This window comes from Oncorhynchus keta, chromosome 35, assembly GCF_023373465.1.
Source record: "Oncorhynchus keta strain PuntledgeMale-10-30-2019 chromosome 35, Oket_V2, whole genome shotgun sequence".
Classification (NCBI taxonomy): Eukaryota; Metazoa; Chordata; class Actinopteri; order Salmoniformes; family Salmonidae; genus Oncorhynchus; species Oncorhynchus keta.
In genome coordinates, this window is record NC_068455.1 from 8,956,517 (window position 1) to 8,974,171 (window position 17,655).

The 17,655-nt window shown below is 42.1% G+C and overlaps 1 protein-coding gene across 2 annotated transcripts in view; it reads left to right on the plus strand.

The window, feature by feature from the left end:
• The first annotated feature begins 2,465 nt into the window (after positions 1 to 2,465).
• LOC118369031 (gamma-2-syntrophin) overlaps positions 2,466 to 17,655 on the plus strand; it is a 110,051-nt gene continuing 94,861 nt past the window's right edge. Inside the window, exons 1-2 of one of the 2 annotated variants that reach the window (XM_052496345.1) lie at positions 2,466 to 2,904; positions 11,812 to 11,949. In XM_052496345.1, the coding sequence (XP_052352305.1) occupies positions 2,836 to 2,904; positions 11,812 to 11,949 (207 nt within the window). In that variant the 5' untranslated portion in view covers positions 2,466 to 2,835. Of the gene's footprint in view, positions 2,905 to 11,811; positions 11,950 to 17,655 lie in introns of those variants that run through there. The other variant, XM_052496346.1, reaches the window with a different exon arrangement.

Consider the following 17,655-nt stretch of genomic DNA (forward strand, 5'->3'; position numbering starts at 1 on the left):
GGAGCTGATTGTGGACTTCAAGAGGAACCAGGCCGGGCACGCCCAAATCCTCATCAATGTGGCCAGCATGGAGATGGTCAAAAACGAATAGTTCCTCTGCGTAGTCATCTCCGAAGAGCTGAAATGGTCAAACCACATTGACACCATGGTGAATAAGGCATGACAGGGACACTTCAACCTTCAACAAGAGGGCTCTCAAAATGTTCTACAGTTCCACCATCGGGAGCATACTGTCGGGTTGCATCACAGCCTGGTACGTCAACTCCACCGCCACTGACCACAAAGCTCTACAGAGGGTTGTTCGCTCAGCCGAACGCACCATCGGGAGCATACTGTCGGGTTGCATCACAGCCTGGTACGTCAACTCCACCGCCACTGACCACAAAGCTCTACAGAGGGTTGTTCGCTCAGCCGAACGCACCATCGGGAGCATACTGTCGAGTTGCATCACAGCCTGGTACGTGAACTCCACCGCCACTGACCACAAAGCTCTACAGAGGGTTGTTCGCTCAGCCGAACGCACCATCGGGAGCATACTGTCGGGTTGCATCACAGCCTGGTACGTCAACTCCACCGCCACTGACCACAAAGCTCTACAGAGGGTTGTTCGCTCAGCCGAACGTACCATCGGGAGCATACTGTCGGGTTGCATCACAGCCTGGTACGTCAACTCCACCGCCACTGACCACAAGGCTCTACAGAGGGTTGTTCGCTCAGCCGAACGCACCATCGGGAGCATACTGTCGAGTTGCATCACAGCCTGGTACGTGAACTCCACCGCCACTGACCACAAAGCTCTACAGAGGGTTGTTCGCTCAGCCGAACGCACCATCGGGAGCATACTGTCGGGTTGCATCACAGCCTGGTACATCAACTCCACCGCCACTGACCACAAGGCTCTACAGAGTGTTGTTCGGTCAGCCGAACGCACCATTGGGTGCACGCTGCCTGCCCTCCAGGGACCTCAGCCAGCCCAACCATGGCCTGTCCTCCCTGATTACATCACTCAGACGCAGACAGTATGAGAGGTATCATGGCAAAAACTGCACCTTGCCAAGCAGTTGCCATAACAAGCAGTGATGCAGCCAGTCAAGATGCTCTCAATATTGTGCAGCTATAAAACGTTTTGAGGATCTGAGGGCCCATGCCAAATAGCCTAGCCTAGTGGTTAGAGCGTTGGACTAGTAACCGGAAGGTTGCGAGTTCAAACCCCTGAGCTGACAAGGTACAAATCTGTCGTTCTGCCCCTGAACAGGCAGTTAACCCACTGTTCCCAGGCCGTCATTGAAAATAAGAATGTGTTCTTAACTGACTTGCCTGGTAAAATTTAAAAAAAAAAAATCTTTTAAGCCTCCTGGGGGAGAAGAGGCATCAGAGCCAGAGTAGTAGGATTCTTCTTCCATAGAAAGATCTTATGCTTTGCAATAATGGCAAGATTTTCAGAGTTGACATGTTCGACTGCAGTGTTTCATTTTCGCTTCAATAAGTGAAATAACACCTCAAGTACTTCCTCTCATCAGGTGCATCGATTTATTTTTTTTTGTCAAAACTGCAACATTTCTCTTGCACCATTTAAACAGGCTTCCAACGGGAAGTGCAAATGAATCCTACCAATTTCCGAATCCCGGGCTGAATCAAACACATGGAATCTGAGACGACATAACTGTCTTGAGTATGAGGAGACAGTACCACATTGGTTGCAGTGAGAGTGATCCATACCATGGGCAGTTAGGCTGGAGAAGAGGGTTATTTTTTTCCATTTGAGGGTGAAGTGAAAAGCCCCTCTGCAGAGTCACACATATTCGGCAAAGAATATATTGTAAACTATATCCTCCTGTATTGTATTTACTCTAAAATGTTTATTCTATTCTACTTTCGTTTACTTTAGGTTCATTCTTATCGTTTATTATTTCTTATTGTTGTTGCACTGTTCAGAAGGAACCTGCCACCAGTAAGCATTTCGCTGGATGTGTATCCTGTACATATGACTAATAAAACGTGGAACTATATTTCCCTTACATCTGTTATTGTTAGCGTTCGGGAGCATTCACAGCGTTATGCTCCCTTATCCAAATACATTCTTAACAATGTTTTTCAAAACAACAATACATTTGAATCATTGATTGAATGTGTAAGATACATTTCGAGGTCTGTTGCAGAGAGTCTTGGACGTTTGAAGTCTAGTCCTGCTCCCTTTGAAATATGACAAAATCAACATTAATTTATTCAAAATGTAGATGTTAATCATGTCCTTTATTATTGAGAGGAATAACTCATGGCTGAAGATTCTGTTAATTAGACACATAAAGGCCTAACTAACCATTTTAATCATGGAAATCCATGCTTAATAAAACATTACTATACATAGTTTTTTAAATAATATAAAATGAATTTAATTTCTTACAATGACAACAGGTGGAGACAACATACAGGCGGTGTGTTGTGCGCCTCACCAATCACGACACAGAACGCAGCGAAGAGCGGCGGTAGCTGTTTTAACCTCACTTATGGATTCATCTATCTAACATTTTGAGCTGTGCATCTATTTTCAGATAGTCACGCAATTAATGCTAACTATCTACCAGATCTACAAACACCGTCGGGAAATGTCACATAGCGACTAGACAGTGCACTGTTGAGCGAAGTAGTCTGCCTGCCTACCTTTGAAGTCTACCCCGTTGCGCACTGGCTATATGCTTGGTCAGTCTGCTCTTCCGTGTGCCTCTTGGTGAATGGGACGTTGTAAAACGGCATTAACAGACCATTGTTGGATAAATGACTCACTCATGAAAGTCTCTTCGAGGTCTGCGGACAGAGCCAGCGGCTGAATGGGAAATGAATGTGACCGGGAAACAGCTACCAGAACAGATAGAGCGTCCAGCCAGCCTCTTGGTTCCAACTTGGGCAAGTACAGGCTCTCTCTCTCTGCCTTTTTAAAATACCCTACTAAATATGTATTTTGTTTAGTTTGTTTAATCAGATATGCCCCAGTTCTGCTGGAAAGAAAATGTCAGGATTTAAAACAAAATATCACATCGGTAGATCATTTCCCCCGTGGATGCTTGAGAAGCAGGAAGTAGGAGAATTTGAATAATGTAGCTTGCTATGCAGCTTGCACTCAAAGAAAGTTGTTTTCATTCTACCTTGACACAATCTATTCTGCATTCACGCGTTCATTGCGTTCCTATATGGATGAGTTATTCTGTTCCCACATGGCTTGTGGTTATCAATAATCGCCGATTTGTCCTCCTGCAACGCCATAGGTAAATAAGATGATCAAAGTAGATCGAAGTTGTGATTTAATAAGTACATAATGAACCCTTTTACCTTATTCTCAACCTGCTGGTAGAGCATGTTTTGACAGTGTATTTAAAAGTTGATGTGAAAACTATCTTAACTTGAACATGATTAGTCAACTCAGCCCCCTGCATCAAATGAAATAATTTGTATTCTTTTGGGTTTCTGCAGTTCAGTCATGGCTGTGGCACTCTAATTTAGCCCAGTCAGAGGGCTGTAAGAAAACTCGGGAGTTGGTCCCCAAAGATATGGGATAAAAGGCAGGAATTCGGTTGGTGAGGGATTAATGTTCCACTATTCCTGCTAGTACTGTAGAGACCTTGAAGAGGAGGAATATGAAATAAATAGTTAAAATGTGAAAAGACTAAAAAGCAAAAATTGGCCAACCAACACATTAGATTATGCATCATAACATAGCATCCATTGTCCACTGAGATCTGATATTTCAGTCCCCCCCCCAACGTGACCTTAATGACCAATGCAATACCAATGCAATACAAACTTGTTAATAATTCCCCCTTATATTCTTCCATTAATGAAAGTGAATATCCCTAATTTATTTGTTTTTATAAAAAAAAAACCTCAAATTTATTTATTTTTATTTCACCTTTATTTAACCAGGTAGGCTAGTTGAGAACAAGTTCTCATGTACAACTTCGACCTGGCCAAGATAAAGCATAGCAGTGTGAACAGACAACACAGAGTTACACATGGAGTAAACAATTAACAATATCAGACAGACCTGCAGTGATGAAAGTTGATTCTTTGATATAAGAGAATCCACAGTTCCTACATCCATTTTTTTTAACGTATAAATTAAATGTCATTTTGATATCATAGATGGTCAGTCCTTGCACCCATAGCTCTGCCTATACATTTGAGAGTGGTTCCATTTCTCCAGGCCCATCCGGCAGTTTTTTTTCACTACCAAAACAAAGGCAGGGTTGGCAGTTTGTTATGGTTTCTAACTTTAAAAGGTTGATATGACGTATTCATAAGTAGAGTGGTAACTTCAGACACACACACACACACACACACACACACACACACACACACACACACACACACACACACACACACACACACACACACACACACACACACACACACACACACACACACACACACACACACACACACACACACACACACACACAAAGATAGTAGGGTATGAAACATTAAACAATAAAACATTCATAAGAACACAAGTGAATAACAGAAGCCTTGTCTTCTGCTGTGAATCTCAGTCATGATTCAAGGTTTTTAACCATTCGTCTTCTTCCCACGGGATCAACAGCCCCTATTTCCACAGATGCTCTGTTTTTTTATTTTTAGGATAATTACAGAGACAATTGGATGTATGTATGGATGTCTGTATGTATGGATGGATGTCTGTATGTATGTCTGTATGGATGTCTGTATGTCTGTATGGATGTCTGTATGGATGTATGGATGTCTGTATGGATGTCTGTATGGATGTCTGTATGTATGTATGGATGGCTGTATGGATGTCTGTATGTATGTCTGTATGTCTGTATGGATGTCTGTATGTATGTATGGATGTATGTATGGATGTCTGTATGGATGACTATATGGATGTCTGTATGGATGTCTGTATGGATGTCTGTATGTCTGTCTGTATGGATGACTGTATGTCTGTCTGTATGGATGTCTGTATGGATGACTGTCTGTATGGATGACTGTATGGATGTCTGTATGGATGTCTGTATGTCTGTCTGTATGGATGTCTGTATGGATGTCTGTATGGATGTCTGTATGGATGTCTGTATGGATGACTGTATGGATGTCTGTATGTATGTCTGTAAGCCATTTAGTTATTTCTATGTTCTAAATAGATCAGATGTTCTATTGCTTTTCAATGTGAGCCTCTAAACTGCCCTGGTCTGCCCTTTAAAACTATTTAGAATTATGTTTACACTCTTCTTTTTAGATGACTCCACGTCCTATAGCTGTAGATTCAGCCATAAGGCTCAAGCCCAATGAAATGGGAAAGATACTACCTGATCTAGTCATGTCAATTTTAGTCTTAAGTATCATGGGATGGGCCAACCTGGCGCTCATTAAGTCCCATCACTTCAGCTACATTCTCCAAGGAATGATCATCCATTGTGAGGTATATTCAATGTTCAACATTCCTGTCTGTAGTGCCAGAGGCCAAGCAGTATGTGTACTATCAAACCATGTTCTAGTCTGCCTTCAGGATCTGATCTTTTTGGTTATTATTCTTTAATGAAACATCTCCTTTGATTTTTGCTGTAATGAAAACTGTGATGTACATGGGGGAGGGGGGAGCATGCACAACTCCCCCTGGTCAAAGGCCTGGAGGTTCCTCTTTAGCATGGAACATAATTACACCCCAGTGGAGTGTGAAAGTCGATGGAGTTGTAGCCAGGAAATCAATCAGGCTTAATATTAAACCATGTGAGTCCTACTGACTGTTTGGAAAATGTCATATCCACAGCCACCTTGGTGGAGTTTAACTTGACTCTCTATTATACTGGCTGTAAGCGATGCAATCTCAACCAGATAATGATTCTCCTATATATGATTCCTATAAGTTCAGCTAGGCTGATACCGATTTTAAATCCTTTCCTGAGATGTTTACTTATCAAAAAAAAAAAAAAAAAAAAAATGCAACTCCTCCACTGCATTGTTATTAGTGACCCACAACATTTTCATTTTGATCTAAGGCAGAGAGAGACCTCATGAATTTGAATGATGTTCAATGCATTTCAAAATGAGATTTTTTTTTTGCCTTCTCTAAAAATGGGATATTTCCGAAAGTGTTTGCTCACACCAGGTTCGACTGATTTGCATAATACCTGTTTAACCTCGCTGTCATACTGCTGATGATGTGTAATTATTATTAATATTATATTTACTGTGTATCATTATGCTGGATTGTATTCCCCCCCGAATTCCTGAATGATCACAGATCACAATAGGTGTACTTTTGGTGTAATTTTGACCGCCCAAAATTGTATTACAATTTAGGATATTCCCTTAGAAGTGTAAACAGATTATGCTTGGTCCTCAACTGAGCATCGCTCTGCTGACATTATCCCTCGAGGGAAGGTTTAAATGACCTCCAACCAGACGGAAGGTTTGAATGACCTCCAATCAGAGGGAAGGTTTAAATGACCTCCAATCAGAGGGAAGGTTTAAATGACCTCCAACCAGAGGGAAGGTTTAAATGACCTCCAATCAGAGGGAAGGTTTAAATGACCTCCAACCAGAGGGAAGGTTTAAATGACCTCCAACCAGAGGGAAGGTTTAAATGACCTCCAACCAGAGGGAAGGTTTAAATGACCTCCAATCAGAGGGAAGGTTTAAATGACCTCCAACCAGAGGGAAGGTTTAAATGACCTCCAACCAGAGGGAAGGTTTAAATGACCTCCAACCAGAGGGAAGGTTTAAATGACCTCCAACCAGAGGGAAGGTTTGAATGACCTCCAACCAGAGGGAAGGTTTGAATGACCTCCAATCAGAGGGAAGGTTTAAATGACCTCCAACCAGAGGGAAGGTTTAAATGACCTCCAATCAGACGGAAGGTTTAAATGACCTCCAACCAGAGGGAAGGTTTAAATGACCTCCAATCAGAGGGAAGGTTTAAATGACCTCCAACCAGAGGGAAGGTTTGAATGACCTCCAACCAGAGGGAAGGTTTGAATGACCTCCAACCAGAGGGAAGGTTTGAATGACCTCCAATCAGAGGGAAGGTTTAAATGACCTCCAACCAGAGGGAAGGTTTAAATGACCTCCAACCAGAGGGAAGGTTTAAATGACCTCCAACCAGAGGGAAGGTTTAAATGACCTCCAACCAGAGGGAAGGTTTGAATGACCTCCAACCAGAGGGAAGGTTTAAATGACCTCCAACCAGAGGGAAGGTTCCATGAATACTTCATCAAGGTTGTTTATCATCCTCTGCCTGTATTCTACTGAATTCACCTGTATTCTACTGAATTCACCTGTGTTCTATTGAGTTCATCTATGTTCTACTGAGTTCACCTGTATTTTACTGAGTTCATTTATATTCTACCACACCTGTATTCTACTGAGTTCACCTGTATTCTACTGAATTCACCTGCATTCTACTGAATTCACCTGCATTCTACTGAATTCACCTGCATTCTACTGAGTTCACCTGCATTCTACTGAATTCACCTGCATTCTACTGAGTTCACCTGCATTCTACTGAATTCACCTGCATTCTACTGAGTTCACCTGCATTGTACTGACTTCATTTTGATTCCAGACTGAGATCATAAAGGGAAACAGATAGAAGACCAAGCTTGACAATAGCACTGATTACGACAACTACTATGAACACCCAGTACTTGTCATGTATCCATATCCTTTTGTGAATATATATATCCATTGCTGCATGTGAAAAATAGTTTGTATGCTTTAATAATTAATTATGACAAATGTTAAGAAAATGTTGAAAAATGTAATCATTTCAAATAAGCTACATTACACGTTATGTTGCCTGATATTGCAGGGTTGCAGATAGCCTAGTGGTTAGAGCGTTGGACTTGTAACCAAAACATTGCAAGATCAAATCCCCAAACTGACAAGGTAAAAATCTGTCATTCTGCCCCTGAACAAGGCAGTTAACCCACTGTTCCTAGGCCGTCATTGAAAATAAGAATGTGTTCTTAACTGACTTGATTATTTAAATAAATGTTAAATATATATATTTTTTTAACTGTTAGCTACACTATTCTTACTAACCACGTAGCTTTACAGCAGTTACCTAATGTTAGTTGGCTACTAATACATTGAACTTGCCAGGCATTATATTAACTGTCTCCTATCTAACTAACTACCCAAAGTTTAATGACTTGATTATTTACATTCTAAGTGTTATTTGTCATGCGATTCAACAACGATCTACTCCGATTTCAGAGCACTCTCGCGCAGAATAACTCGTGAATTTACGAATGCTCGTTGAATATGGCCGGTGTCAGTAAACATAGGCAAAAAAAAAATGCAATTGTTGCCAGCAGCACAGATACAGTCATCCAACGCGCTGGATAACATGAAAACAGCCTAATCAGCTCTGCTAGGGCGAGTAAAATAGTCAGAGTGAGGTGTTCTCTCACTTGTGTCTGGAAGTAGCTAGCCATCGTTAGCCAGTTAGCTTGGGTGCTTGACTGGATCGGATCAAACCTACTCCTCGGCCAGAGAGTCCTGTGTGGGCTCTAAACGCTCCGAGAAACACTCTGGATTTAAACCTACTCCTCGGCCAGAGAGTCCTGTGTGGGCTCTAAACGCTCCGAGAGCGAAACCCTCTGCATTTAAACCTACTCCTCGGCCAGAGAGTCCTGTGTGGGCTCTAAACGCTCCGAGAGCGAAACACTCTGCATTTAAACCTACTCCTCGGCCAGAGAGTCCTGTGTGGGCTCTAAACGCTCCGAGAAACACTCTGGATTTAAACCTACTCCTCGACCAGAGAGTCCTGTGTGGGCTCTAAACGCTCCGAGAGCGAAACACTCTGCATTTAAACCTACTCCTCGGCCAGAGAGTCCTGTGTGGGCTCTAAACGCTCCGAGAGCGAAACACTCTGCATTTAAACCTACTCCTCGGCCAGAGAGTCCTGTGTGGGCTCTAAACGCTCCGAGAAACACTCTGGATTTAAACCTACTCCTCGACCAGAGAGTCCTGTGTGGGCTCTAAACGCTCCGAGAGCGAAACACTCTGCATTTAAACCTACTCCTCGGCCAGAGAGTCCTGTGTGGGCTCTAAACGCTCCGAGAGCGAAACACTCTGCATTTAAACCTACTCCTCGGCCAGAGAGTCCTGTGTGGGCTCTAAACGCTCCGAGAGCGAAACACTCTGCATTTAAACCTACTCCTCGACCAGAGAGTCCTGTGTGGGCTCTAAACGCTCCGAGAGCGAAACACTCTGCATTTAAACCTACTCCTCGGCCAGAGAGTCCTGTGTGGGCTCTAAACGCTCCGAGAGCGAAACACTCTGCATTTATGAACGGACAATCTGACAACGCTCTGGATTTACGAAGGGTTTAGCTAGTGATTTGTTATGCTAAAAAGCTAGCAAGAGGTTGCATAACAATAGCATCAACTTCCGGTAGACAGGCGAAGCGCTAGTACACTCAACTGCAAGGATACCGTTTGTTTACAGCATCCTAAAATTAACTAATCGTATGTAATTAGTATGGGTATTCGAGCCAAGATTATGTGTTCACTGTGTTCACTGCTATGAACTGTACTCCAGTTCTGTTTTAAGTGGCTTTCCCACTAAACTTGAACCACATTGTCATTCTGTAATCTGTAATGGTGGATTTCATTAAAATTATTCAAAACAATTCGTCAGCTACCTACCTGGAACCAGATGGAACATGGTGAGGTTTTTGTAAAAGGAAGTGTAGTTACTATGTAGTTCTCAGGTAATTATAATTTTAATAATTCATTTCTAAGTAACGTTCTAAGCAGTGGTCTGTAAAATAAAGTGTTACTATATTTACCCATAATGCATCAGCATTTAAGAAATCTCACATAAACACTTCATAGAAATAATCCATTATTTGAAATATTTATTCACCACTGTAATAATTTGTGACACTGGTGTGGGTCTGTTTACCAGATTAAATTTCTTCTATGTCAAGATAAGACCAGTGTTACCATGAATCCTGAAAGTCATGAATATTTAATGTACAGTATATTTTGTTTCACTGCCCAGTTCTGTTTCCTCCCAGTTCATAATTTTGTTATTGTAGCCTTTGGTAAGAGCGTTGAGACGGTAACCTAAAGGTTGCTAGTTGGAATCGCCAAGCCGAAAACGTGAACAACCTGCCGATGTGCCCTTGAGCAAGGTCACTGAATTATAATCGCTCCAGGGACGCTGGACAACGGTGACCCTGGGCTTGACTCCACTCTCCGAGGGTGTCTCAGAGGGAGTTGGGATATGCAGAACACACATTGCAATTTACACATGTGTATTAGTACGCACTTCTACACATGTGAAATAGAACAAATATAAGCACCCACCAAATTATTATTATAAAATATGTTTCTATTGGGGTGAGAACTTTATTCATGAATTAATTTATACTTATTTATTTGTACAGATGGTGGCAGTGCTCTTATTGTCCATTCAGGAACCCTCACCCATTCACCCACAATGTTGTCATTACGACTCTGAACCACTTCCCTGTGGTTTTTAACGTGTGGCTGTGTTCGGGCTTGTTAAACATCATGTTTGGTGGTACGTTACTACGGAAAAAAACTCCAACGACAAACGTAGTGAAAACCTCCATTTAGGTAGATATTATTTGCAGTCATTGGCTTATTGCACTAATAAGATGCCAAGATTCAATTTACACTTTCTTTTCACCCCATCTGCATCCCCTAGAGAGAGAATGCCAGATATAATTATTGTCTTGTGTCCCCTCATGTATATTGTCCAGATGCGTTTTCCCTTAGTCGCTACATAACGCTTTGAATAATAGTTATCTCCTTCTGGAAGTCAAGGGAAAATGCATGACCTAAATTCCAAACTGTCTTTGAAAAAGAATGGGACCCTCCTCTACAACTTTAAAAGAGGCATGGATCAAACATTTGTGCTATCAAGAGATTACATCCCATCTACTTCCTAAAGCGGTATGGGAATCAAACATAGTACCTTTTATAGAGTCAAGTATTTTATAATTTTTTTAAAATTTAACTAGGCAAGTCAGTTAAGAACTAATTTTTATTTACAATGACGGCCTAGGAACAGTGGGTTAACTGTCTTGTTCAAGGGCAGAATGAACGATTTCTACCTTGTCAGCTCAGGGATTCGATCTAGCAACCTTTCGGTTACTGGCCCACAACGCTCTAAACACTAGGCTACCTGCCGCAAAAACCTGTTTTCTCTTTGTCATTATGGGCTATTGATGAGGGGAAACAAATAATTTAATACAATTTTAGAATAAGGCTGTAACCGTAACAAAATGTGGAAAAAGTCAAGTGGTCTGAATACTTTCCCGAATGCACTGTATGGTACTTAGGGCTTCAACAAAAAATGCTGCTTAGTTAAGCATTGTTTTAATTCAAATGTATTGTTTAGTTTTATCTGTATTGCCTCTGATAAAGTCCGATAATACCTGAGTGGAACTTTGTTAAGAAAGACAGAGTTCTAGAATTTTCAAAAATTTTAAATAATTCGCCAACTGTGCTTTCTGTTAATTTTTGATCATCCTTGCGGGCTTTTTTTCTTTCTTCTTCTAGCCCATTAGGGCAAAAAGCAAGAGACGGAACGACAAAACAAGGCGTAGAAAAAAAATCCATGGAGGATATCATGTGCACAGAAATAAAAGCACAACACTTTAGAGGGGGGAAAAAGTTAGTAAAAAAAAAAAAAAATACAAGAAGCCTTTTTTTTTATGAAGCAGCTCTTTGAGCTCCTGTTGTTAGTGAGAGAACTAGGTCACTATAGCAACACAGTAACTCAGGCAGGTAAAATGTATTTTTTTTCTATCTATCTCAACAGATAAAATCTGGAATTGCCCTGCTGTATAACAAGGAGACCAGTAATACTTACGATGTCCATCTGAAGCTGACAAAAGAGGTGTTGACCATACAGAAGCTGGATGTGGTTTGCACGAGAGGGGGTGACCCACAATTAAATGTAAGTACTGAGGCTTTACCTTGACATTAGGGGGTGGGTTTGCCCATACTTGGGTTAACCAGGCACACATAACTAACACTTTAAACTCAAACTGGTATTTGTGTTCATTGACAAGAAATGACTTCAGTTCCGTTCACATTAATACCCTGATGATGACGAGACCACAGCTGACTCAAGCTTTTCACATCCTGACACTGATGTGTATAGCTTACGATAGCTTTAGTTGGATGTAATGGGGACATGAAAGATGTGATTCACATTTAGCCTTAGTATAGTAGCTTTAGTTGATATCAACCATTTGTCAACCATTTCTAAAGAAGCCACACCCTCTTGTGTACATTTGTTTTAACTGTATTGAAAGTATCTAAAATGGCAGGGGCGGACTGGCCATCTGGCAATTCTGGAAAATGCCAGAAGGGCTGCACCATTTTTTGGGGGGGGGGTCTGTTAAGATTTACAAAGTCAAGTGTTTCATCAAATAGAAGAGAATATGGATAGTTAAACATGTAAAGGGTGCCTTTAAATGTTTGGTCAAACAGTAAAATGTATTATCCTCATGATTCCGGTAATGAAAGTGTCTGCCCTGCCGCTGTGCCTGTTTCCTCGCTTGGGCCTGCTGCTGTGATGAGCGAGCCACTCTCCTCTCCCTTGATGCGCTCAATCATTTTTTTGTTTGTTCTGATTAACATTTCAAAATGCAATTGCGGGAAAAACACAGCTTCGGAAGTTTCCTCACCTTGTCCACGTCGAAGAAAGGATGGTCTCAAATTGCTGTTTGTACAGTGCCTTCAAAACACAGGAAGTTGGTGGCACCTTAATTGGGGACGACTGGCTCGTGGCCGGAGCAGAATGGTATCAAATACATCAAACATGAGGCCATTCCATTCTCTCCATTATCCATTATTTATTAAGTCAGTTAAGAATACATTCTTATTTACAATGAATCCTACACCGGCCAAACCCAGACGACGCACCGGCCAAACCCAGACGACGCACCAGCCAAACCCAGACGGCGCTGGGCCAATTGTGCGCCACCCTATGAGACTAACAATCACAGCCGGTTGTGATATAGCTTGGATTTGAGCCAGGGTGTCTGTAGTGATGCCTGCGTCACTCAGGAGCCCCATAAGAGTGTAAGCCCTGTCTAAGCCAGGGAAGGGGTGGAGGGGGGGTTTCTTACTAAGCTATATGGAATTGTTTTAGGAAGATATTAATATTAAGACCTCTTGAATTATCAAATAAATATGAGAGAGAGAGAGAGAGAGAGAGAGAGAGAGAGAGAGAGAGAGAGAGAGAGAGAGAGAGAGAGAGAGAGAGAGAGAGAGAGAGAGAGAGAGAGAGAGAGAGAGAGAGAGAGAGAGAGAGAGATATATAACAGCTGGTCTGGGACCAAGTAGCACAACCAGTGAACAGGTCAGGATTCCATAGCTGCAGGCAGAACAGTAAACACTGGATTAGCAGCATGATCAGGTGGACTGGGGACTGCCAGGAGTCGCCAGGTATTCCTGAGCCATGGTCCTAGTGCTCAGGTCCTCCGGGAGTGGAGATAGAGAGATAGGAGAATTAGAGAGATTATACCTAAAATCACACCAGACACCAGATAAGACAGGGAAATTACACCAGATATAACTGGCTGACCGTAGCCCCCCGGCACATAGACTATTGTGGCCCCGTCCAAAGTGCTTTGCCAAAGCACAGCCCCCACACCACCAAAAGGATATCAGCAGACCACCAACTTGCTACCCTAAGACAAGTGCGAGCATAGCCCACGAAGATACCCCACCCACTGCCCGAGGACATGAAAAAAGATAATGTCAGTGACTCAACCAACTCATGTTGAGTATAGTGAAGGAAGCCTGGCACAACATGATGCATCCCTCCCAAGGACGGCACAAGCAAGCCAGTGACTCAGCCCCCGTAATAGGGTCAGAGGCAGAGAATCCCAGTGGAGAGAGGGGAGCCAGCCAGGCAGAGACAGCAAGGATGGTTCGTCACTCCAGTGCCTTGCCATTCACCTTCACACGCTGGGCCAGACAACACTCAATCATAGGACCTACTGAAGAGATGAGTCTTCAGTAAGGACCTAAAGGTTGAGACCGAGTCTGCCTCTCTCACATAGATCGGCAGACCCTTCCATAAAAATGGAGCTTTATGGAAGAAAGCCTTGCCTCCAGCTCTTTGCTTAGAAATTCTAAGAACATTAAGTAGGCCTGCGTCTTGTGACTGTAGCATACGTGTATGTATGTACGACAGGACCAAATCAGCGAGATAAGTCCATGTAAGGAGCAAGTCCATGTACTACTTGGTACAGTGCCTTGCGAAAGTATTCGGCCCCCTTGAACTTTGCGACCTTTTCCACATTTCAGGCTTCAAACTTAAAGATATAAAACTGTGTTTTTTTGTGAAGAATCAACAACAAGTGAGACACAATCATGAAGTGGAACGACATTTTATTGGATATTTCAAACTTTTTTAACAAATCAAGAACTGAAAAATTGGGTGTGCAAAATTATTCAGCCCCTTTACTTTCAGTGCAGCAAACTCTCTCCAGAAGTTCAGTAAGGATCTCTGAATGATCCAATGTTGACCTAAATAACTAATGATGATAAATACAATCCACCTGTGTGTAATCAAGTCTCCGTATAAATGCACCTGCACTGTGATAGTCTCAGAGGTCCGTTAAAAGCACAGAGAGCTTCATGAAGAACAAGGAACACACCAGGCAGGTCCGAGATACTGTTGTGAAGAAGTTTAAAGCCGGATTTGGATACAAAAATATTTCCCAAGCTTTAAACATCCCAAGGAGCACTGTGCAAGCGATAATATTGAAATGGAAGGAGTATCAGACCACTGCAAATCTACCAAGACCTGGCCGTCCCTCTAAACTTTCAGCTCATACAAGGAGAAGACTGATGAGAGATGCAGCCAAGAGGCCCATGGTCACTCTGGATGAACTGCAGAGATCTACAGCTGAGGTGGGAGACTCTGTCCATAGGACAACAATCAATCGTATATTGCACAAATCTGGCCTTTATGGAAGAGTGGCAAGAAGAAAGCCATTTCTTAAAGATATCCATAAAAAGTGTTGTTTAAAGTTTGCCACAAGCCACCTGGGAGACACACCAAACATGTGGATGAAGGTGCTCTGGTCAGATGAAACCAAAATTGAACTTTTTGGCAACAATGCAAAACGTTATGTTTGGCGTAAAAGCAACACAGCTCATCACCCTGAACACACCATCCCCACTGTCAAACATGGTGGTGGCAGCATCATGGTTTGGGTCTGCTTTTCTTCAGCAGGGACAGGGAAGATGGTTAAAATTGATGGGAAGATGGATGGAGCCAAATACAGGACCATTCTGGGAGAAAACCTGATGGAGTCTGCAAAAGACCTGAGACTGGGATGGAGATTTGTCTTCCAACAAGACAATGATCCAAAACATAAAGCAAAATCTACAATGGAATGGTTCCAAAATAAACATATCCAGGTGTTAGAATGGCCAAATCAAAGTCAAGACCTGAATCCAATCGAGAATCTGTGGAAAGAACTGAAAACTGCTGTTCACAAATGCTCTCCATCCAACCTCACTGTGCTCGAGCTGTTTTGCAAGGAGGAATGGGAAAAAATGTCAGTCTCTCGATGTGCAAAACTGATAGAGACATACCCCAAGCGACTTAAAGCTGTAATCGCAGCAAAAGGTGGCGCTACAAAGTATTAACTTAAGGGGGCTGAATAATTTTGCACGCCCAATTTTTCAGTTTTTGATTTGTTAAAAAAGTTTGAAATATCCTTTAAATGTCGTTCCACTTCATGATTGTGTCCCACTTGTTGTTGATTCTTCACAAAAAAACACAGTTTTATATCTTTATGTTTGAAGTTTGAAATGTGGCAAAAGGTCGCAAAGTTCAAGGGGGCCGAATACTTTCGCAAGGCACTGTAGGTTAGCAGTAAAACCTTGAAATCAGCCCTCGGCTTAACAGAAAGCCAGTGTAGAGAGGCTAGCACTGGAGTAATATGATCATTTTTGGGGGTTCTAGTCAAGATTCTAACAGCGATATTTAGCACTAGCTGAAGTTTATTTAGCGCTATCCAGGTAGACAAGGAGTGGAGCATTGCAGTAGTTTAATGTTGATGTGATATTTTCAAACATAGTGGTGGCTGCATCATGTTAAGAATATGCTTGTAATCATTAAGGAGTTTTTCAGGATAAAAAAAAGAACCAGAATGGAGCTAAGCACAGGAAAAATCCTAGAGGAAAACCTGCTTTCCACCAGACACTGGGAGATTAATTCACCTTTGTTAAAAAAAATAGTCAAATTTTTCTTTTACTTTGAAATTACAGAGTATTCTGTGTAGGTCGTTGACAAAAAAAAGTACAATTAAAACCAATTTTAATCCCACTTTGTAATACAACAAAAAGTGGGGGGAAAATCAAGGGGTGTGAACACTTTCTGAAGGAACCGTATACATATTTCTCAACTCTCTATATTTAGCTCAATAGCAACTATTTTAAAATAAAGGAATTTGAAATGGCTTTGAGATATGGAGTGGTAACACACTCTAAATCCTCACCGGTCATTACGAGCCCATAGGCCTATAGGTAGCCTACTAGTAGCAGTGGGTATTGTATTTAGAGTTAGAGATATGGAACGGTAACACACTCTAAATCCTCACCGGTCATTACGAGCCCATAGGCCTATAGGTAGCCTACTAGTAGCAGTGGGTATTGTATTTAGAGTTAGAGATATGGAGCAGTAACACACTCTAAATCCTCACCGGTCATTACGAGCCCATAGGCCTATAGGTAGCCTACTAGTAGCAGTGGGTATTGTATTTAGAGTTAGAGATATGGAGCAGTAACACACTCTAAATCCTCACCGGTCATTACGAGCCCATAGGCCTATAGGTAGCCTACTAGTAGCAGTGGGTATTGTATTTAGAGTTAGAGATATGGAACAGTAACACACTCTAAATCCTCACCGGTCATTACGAGCCCATAGGCCTATAGGTAGCCTACTAGTAGCAGTGGGTATTGTATTTAGAGTTAGAGATATGGAGCAGTAACACACTCTAAATCCTCACCGGTCATTACGAGCCCATAGGCCTATAGGTAGCCTACTAGTAGCAGTGGGTATTGTATTTAGAGTTAGAGATATGGAGCGGTAACACACTCTAAATCCTCACCGGTCATTACGAGCCCATAGGCCTATAGGTAGCCTACTAGTAGCAGTGGGTATTGTATTTAGAGTTAGAGATATGGAGCAGTAACACACTCTAAATCCTCACCGGTCATTACGAGCCCATAGGCCTATAGGTAGCCTACTAGTAGCAGTGGGTATTGTATTTAGAGTTAGAGATATGGAGCAGTAACACACTCTAAATCCTCACCGGTCATTACGAGCCCATAGGCCTATAGGTAGCCTACTAGTAGCAGTGGGTATTGTATTTAGAGTTAGAGATATAGATTAAGGATGAAGCGTTTACCGGTTTCACGATAAACCACGGGAACATTCCAGACGGTTTGTATTACCGGTTTCACGATAAACCACGGGAACATTCCAGACGGTTTGTATTACCGGTTTCACGATAAACCACAGGAACATTCCAGACGGTTTGTATTACCGGTTTCACGATAAACCACGGGAACATTCCAGACGGTTTGTATTACCGGTTTCACGATAAACCACGGGAACATTCCAGACGGT